Raw genomic sequence first — 6,588 nt, 5'->3', positions numbered from 1 at the left:
AGGGCACCAGACCCCATTACAGATGGTTGTGAGCCACCATGTGGTTGCTGGGAATTGAACTCAGGACCTTTGAAAGAGCAGGCAATGCTCTTAACCTCTGAGCCATCTCTCCAGCCCCTCTAACTTTTTTTTTAACGGCTGGGATAGCTGCTCAAACATACTAGGCCAGAGCTTAGTCCTGCCCCCACGCCCTTCTTTTTTTCTGTTGAGGCTGTCCTGGAACTGGCGGCATAGTTCAGGCAGAGCTTGAATTGGAAAGGCTCCTACTTCAGCTAGTATGCCCTGGTTTCCTGATTAGGTTCCTCTCTCTTGTTGAGAAAATCTTAGCATTCTGCAGGAAATCTGGCTAAATGCATTGAGTTTATCTAAATGCCTTTGTTTGAGTTGTTTTATTTTCTTTACTTATGTGAGACAGAGACTTACTGTGTAGTTCTGGCTGGATTGGAACTCACTGAGTAGACTAGGCTGGCCTGGAACACAGAGAGATCCACCTGCTCTGCCTCCAGAGTGCTGAGACCGAGTTGTTTCAACTAATCTATTTCAGAAACCTTAGACATTGTAATTTACAAATTGCAGAAACATCGACTATAATTTTAAGAGGAAAGTTCTATTCACAATGCTGTCATCAAGACATTCACCCCATATACTTTCTGATTCTTTTATGTATTTTCATGCTTTATTGTCATCACAGGTTAGATAAAAGATTGTGTTCGTTTTCCTTGACAGTTAACATTGTCATTCCCCTTGCTATCTAAGTTTTCTCATGTTGTAGTTAACCTTTTGCTGTTGTCCGTACTGAAGGTTGAACTTGACCTCACACAGGCTAGGCAAGATTCTAGCACTGGACTATCTCCCTGGTCTTTTTCTTAGTTTTTTTTTTTTTTAAATATTTATTTATTTATTATGTGTACAGTATTCTCAGTATTCTGTCTGCATGTATGCCTGCGGCCAGAAGAGGGCACCAGATATCATTACAGATGGCTGTGAGCCACCATGTGGTTGCTGGGAATCGAACTCAGGACCTTTGGAAGAGCAGGCAGTGCTCTTAAGCACTGAGCCATCTCTCCAGCCCCTTTTCTTAGTTTTTTATTTTGAGATAGGGCCTTACTAAATCGCTCAAGCTAGCCTTGAAGTTGCTCTATTGTCCAGGCAGGTCATGACCTTAAACAGCCCTTCCATCAAGTAGATGAGTAGTGGGATTATAGACCTGACTTTTTTATTTCATTTTTCTTTTTTTAAAGATTTATTTATTTATTATGTATACAACATTCTGCCTCCATGTATGCCCGCATGCCAGAGGAGGGCGCCAGATCTCATTACAGATGGTTGTGAGCCACCATGTGGTTGCTGGGAATTGAACTAAGAACCTCTGGAAGAGCAGCCAGTGCTCTTAACCACTGAGCCATCTCTCCAGCCCCTATTTTGTCTTTTTCATTGAGGCAGATCTTCCCAGGGAAGTTGAGGCTGGCCTTTAACTCAAGATTGTCCTGCCTTAGTCCTGGGATTATAGACATAGGTCACTAATGCTGGACCTGCTTTCCGTTAAGTAGGGCTTAATAGCGCTTATCACTGAACATAGATGACGTCCATCTCCTGTGATTGGCAGTGGAACTTCAGAGTGGAACAGCTTTGACCAATATTAGCAGTGGGTCTCTGTGAAGCAATTAGGTTCCGAGTCAGATTGTTTTGTTTTGTTTGTTTGAAAGAGAGATGATGTCGTTTTGCCCAGGCTGGCCTTCAACTCTCTATAGAGCTGAGTGGACTTCTAATGCTCCTGCCCTCCCCTTCCGAGTGTGCTACCATATTGTTACATTGTGCCGGGGCTCCAACTCAGGACTTGCACATGCCGGCTAAGCACTCTAGCAAGGGAACTCCAGCTCCAGCCCTAGTTCGCGACTGACTTCCTCACAGTGCTGTGTTATTGGCTATGCTCCCTTTCCTAAACCTCACTCCTCCCATGACTTTCTGACCATTCTCCCCCAGAAAGCTGCTTCCGTCCTTTCAGGCTTGCTCTGCTCTCTGTCCTGCAGAGTTCGTAACACTCCCTGCACACTGGCATTCCCATAAGCAGGTCCTGTCTTTGGTCCACCTTTGCTTCTAACTACATCTTTGTCTAAACAGACTCATCCCTTCTCATGACGTCAACTTCCACAACTCACTGATGAGTCCCAGACCTCTCTATGCAGGTGCTCCTTAATCCCTCCTGCAGGTCCAGGAGGTGAATTACCGAGCATCTCCACCTGGATGACACATCACTCTTGACTGCTGTGTTTCACTAAACTCATTCATTATCATTCCTCAGGCCCCTCCCAAGGTACGCTCCCTCTCCTGAATTCTCCGCTGCAGTCAAAGGAATGTCCATGGAAGTGCGCCACAAACCTGGAGTCATTCTGGGCTCACTTCCCTCTTGTCTCTCACTACTGCTCAGTTGCCAGTCTACTGAACCACTTCCTCAGTCTCTTGAATCTGACTTCCTTTTGTCTAAGCTGTCTGACTTCAGATCTACGTCATATTTCGCCTGCTTTCCCACAGTGGTATTAGGTACAGATTAAATTCTTACCACCGTTCCCCAGATCCTAACTGCTAAAACCTATCGTCCAGGAAGACAACAGATATCTATATAAAATGCTCACTTAATCCCCCTTTTGTAAGGGGTGTTCAGCACCTGCAGTCTATGGTACCCTCAGGGAAAGGGCTGCTAGAGCCAGATTCTTTGTTTCTACTTGTTCTTATTTTTACCTCGAAGACCTTTTCCTTTAATTTTGTTTTCACAAGCGCATCCTTACTTCTAGCTTGTATTAGCAAGCTATCTCTGGAAGCTCTCTCTGAACTCCACCCTCCCCATATCAGTAGGGATGAACTTCCATTTTCCCCTTGCTTGCTGACCCTCTGTTGTAAAGGGCTCCCTGAGGCAGGAGGAAGGTTAGCCTGATCTGCGTAGTGAGACCTTGCCACAAAAGAGAGAACAGAACAAAACAAAACAAAAAAGTAGAGGTTAAACAAATTCCAAGAGTGGGTTTGAAATATCGAATCACTGTGAAATACATTGCTTCTCAGAAGACTGGAATTACTTTAGGGCCAGATATGGTGGTTGTATGCCTTGTAATCTCAGCATTTTAACGCTTCAGACAGACAGATTTCTAGCTTGAAGGTAGCCTGGGTTGCATAGCAAGAGCTTGTTGCACAGACTCGAGTTGTAAGAGTTGTAGGGTTTACACCGCCATCACAAAGCCCATGTAGCAGCTGGGAGGTGGTGGCTCACGCCTTTAACCCCAGCACTCCAGAGGCACGCAGATCTCTGTGAGTTCAAGGCCAGCCTGCTCTACAAAGCGAGTTCTAGGACAACCAGGGTTACACAGAGATCCCTGTCTTGAAAAAAAAAACAACCCAAAATCCAATACAAAAACAAAAAAGAGAAAAAAGTATAGTAATTGAATTAAGCTTATAGAATGCTTCCTTTCAGGTGTTGTGTCAGAAGTGGTAGGTATTATGGCAGATAAACCTGTCATCATTTGTCACGATGGGAATAGTCTGTATCTGGGCCGCCCAGTTGCCGCCATTAGGCACAAGTGGCTGTCAGCCCTGGAAATGCAGGTAGTATGGCTGAGAAACCGAAATGTTCACCGCTTCTCATTTTAGTTGGCTGAAAGGGAAATGTAAATACAGGAAGGTAGCAAGGGCTGCTCAAATTGGACAGCCCCAGTCACGGAGGAGAAGGGAGGCATTAAACAGTAATTGCTACGTTCTGGACCCTTTCTTCCTTTGTGGATGCTTTGTTGACGTAATAAACTCATGAAAGTAAGGTGTGACCGGCTGGCAAGTGCTGTCATTACCACTGTAAGCCAGCAGCACTACCTAATTTGGGGAACCATTTTCAAATAGGTGCTTAGATCAGGAGGGTAATACAGCGCGCGGGTCAGGAAGACTAGCCCGCGTCCCAGTGGAGACTGGAGATGAAGAGGGAAATGTTACTCACAGCGCTTACTCAAAGGCGTGGACTTCCTACTCCAAAGGAGGCCAGCAGCGTAATGCTTTGTGGGCAGCATCTGCAAGACTTGTTTTTCCACATATACTGCCAAACTTGTTCTGATTAGACAGGAAGTGAAGCCATTCTCAGAGAGCCCGTCGGCATCTGGGTCTCGTCATGCCGCTCTCCAGACCTTTCTACCTCTTACCTATCAATTTGTGGGCCTAGGCTGGGGGTTGTTCTCCAATTTAAGGGCAGAACAGCGGCGGGCTCGCTTTCTCTCCTAACTCCAAGTCTTATGTTTAATCAGTGTATCAGTTTTTGACTCTCTAAATACTTTATGTGCTCCTGTAATAGGACAGTTTATTTAAATCTCACGAATCTTGCACAAGGGGAACTCTGAATAAATCCTGTCGGATCAGCCTTGTGACCTACTGTCTTCTGTACACTGGCGAAGGAGACGGATTTCAATCTCTTTATTAGAGTTGCTGGCGATATGCCAAGGAGGGTAACCTGGCCGGCATTGCCTTAAAAAATTCCGCTTTACTATTTAATCCTAACACCTTTGTACCCTTGGAATCTGGGTCTGGAGCTGCGAAATTTGGGGTGCAACACTTATCTGTGCCGGCTGGTCCCGCGGGTCACTTCCGACGCAAAGCTTTGGGGTTTTCCCAGCTGTTCTCTGGAAGAGAACCTAAGCGCTGCTTGTGGGAAGCCCCACGATGTACTCTCTAAAAGGTGTCCGTCAGGACGCCGCGCGACTTCCAGGACATCAGCGGACACCAGCCAGCCTTGCCACCCGCGCAGCGCTTACCCGGGCGCGCGCTCGGCCGGACCTGCTGGCTCCTAAGCGCGCGGGCGGAGCGAACCATCCGGCCAGCGAGGCGGGGGTGCAAGCCGGACGCACGAATTCGGGGACCTCCTACCGCCCCAGGTTCTCTGTCGCCGGCCGGGAGTCGGGGCGCATGACTCTGCTCGCCGCGGGGTCTCCGGCGCGGCGCCGGCGAGCCATCCCCCGGCTGCGAGGGTGGTAGCGGCCGTTGGAGTTTCCCCCAGCCGGCGTGGGCGCAGCTAAGCGCGGGGCGGGCCGGCTGCGCCGCGGGAGGAGGGACAAAGGGGAGGCTCCCCGTGGTGGCGTACGGGCCGCCACTGCAGCTTGTAGTTTTGAGCCGCGACGAGGAGGACTTGCGGGCAGAAGAGCGCGCGAGATGCCGGTGCGGGGAGACCGCGGGTTCCCACCGCGGCGGGAGCTGTCGGGCTGGCTGCGCGTAAGTTTTCTCCCAGGCCGAGCGGCTGCGTGGGAGCGGGTGGGCTCCGCGTGGCTCCCCTCTATGCCCGGGCTTGGTCTCTCTGGGCTGTAGATAGCCAGGGTCCTCCTGCGGGGGGACCAGGGCGCAAGAAAGACGTGGACTGCTAGGATGGCGCTGATGGCTTGTGACCTCTCTGAAGTCACTTGGCTTTGAGATGAAATCGCAAGTAGGGGAAAGTGTGGAACCCACCTCCCTGGTGTTGGTTCTCAAGACTTTCTGTCCTGTGGTCGCTGCCCGACTGGACGCTTGTCTGTGCTCTTTCCAGCTTAAAGCAGAGGTTCTAGCCATGTACTGAGAGAAACTGAGGACTCTTTGGGTGCCCAAATCCACACTTTCCTTTTCTGTCAGCTGCTTCTGCGGTATAACTTCCTTTGCAGTAGGGAATGGAGATGGGGTTTCGGAGGAAGCCCCAGAAAGGAGTGATGATGAATGGTTTGTGTTCTGGGAGTACCTTACCTGTCATCAGTCCCTTTTATTTTATGTCTCCATTTGTCAGGTTTCCGCTTTTACACAGTAGTTTATTTTAAGGTATAAATAATCAGGGATTTCGACCTCGGGCTTTTTCACATTCTTGAAATGTGAAGAACTTGGGAGGGAACCTGCCAGGAGTCGGTAATGGAATACAGCCTTCCCGTCTATTTTAGCTTTAGTTTGCAGGCTGAGTTGCTTCTTTGGCCACTGTCTGACCTGAGTAATAATGGTTGTGGCTTCCCTGAGGTTCCCAGTGAGGAGTCATCCCCTCCCAGAAACTGCCCTGTCCTGCCCACTCCCTTGCCTCCGCTGCCTGCTGAATCCCAGCAGAGAGGGAGAGATGTCCTCGCAGCTTCCAAGGTGGTCTGTTGGCTGTGATCAGGATCCCTTAACAAAAAGCAGGTCCATTTGTCCCAGGAGAGCTGCCCTGCCAGGTTCACTTGGGACGAGGTAGTTTTAGCTGAGACTTTAGTAAGTAGTAATTGCATTTGTGGAAGAGTGCCATTTTACTATCCTGCTTAGGTTAAGAATGTGTTAGCTAACTCAGTACATTTTCTTGAATAATGCCGCTTTAGCGTGGGGAATGCAAAGATAAGAAGTAAAAGTCGTGTAGTTTCATCCACAGTTTTGTTAGGGAAATGCTCAAGGAATAAGGAGACCAATGGTGCCATTAAAGAAGTGTGGACAGGGACAGGGTGCTGTCCATGGGAAGATGAGAGAAGGGGAGGGAACTTTAATCAAGATAACAGTGGCTTTGAGTTTTGTTTTTACCCTCCACGACAGAGCTTCTTGGAAAGATTGATAAAAGGGAAGGGTTTTTTCTTTTGAAAATTTACTACA

General features: G+C 48.5%; 1 protein-coding gene across 2 annotated transcripts in view; it reads left to right on the top strand.

The window, feature by feature from the left end:
* The window catches only part of Tjp2 (tight junction protein 2), a 95,476-nt gene that overhangs the window by 14,288 nt on the left and 74,600 nt on the right, over positions 1–6,588 (top strand). The window contains exon 1 of one of the 2 annotated variants that reach the window (XM_005352076.2): positions 4,964–5,235. The exons of the other annotated variant lie outside the window; for it this stretch is intronic. Coding sequence (XP_005352133.1) covers positions 5,176–5,235 — 60 coding nt within the window. The 5' untranslated portion in view covers positions 4,964–5,175. Of the gene's footprint in view, positions 1–4,963; positions 5,236–6,588 lie in introns of those variants that run through there. 2 annotated transcript variants of the gene reach the window in all.

The sequence above is a fragment of the Microtus ochrogaster genome, chromosome 8 (genome assembly GCF_000317375.1).
Source record: "Microtus ochrogaster isolate Prairie Vole_2 chromosome 8, MicOch1.0, whole genome shotgun sequence".
In the NCBI taxonomy this organism is placed as follows: domain Eukaryota; kingdom Metazoa; phylum Chordata; class Mammalia; order Rodentia; family Cricetidae; genus Microtus; species Microtus ochrogaster.
The sequence above is the reverse complement of the archived record's forward strand: the minus strand, read 5'-3'. Positions and strand labels throughout refer to the sequence as shown.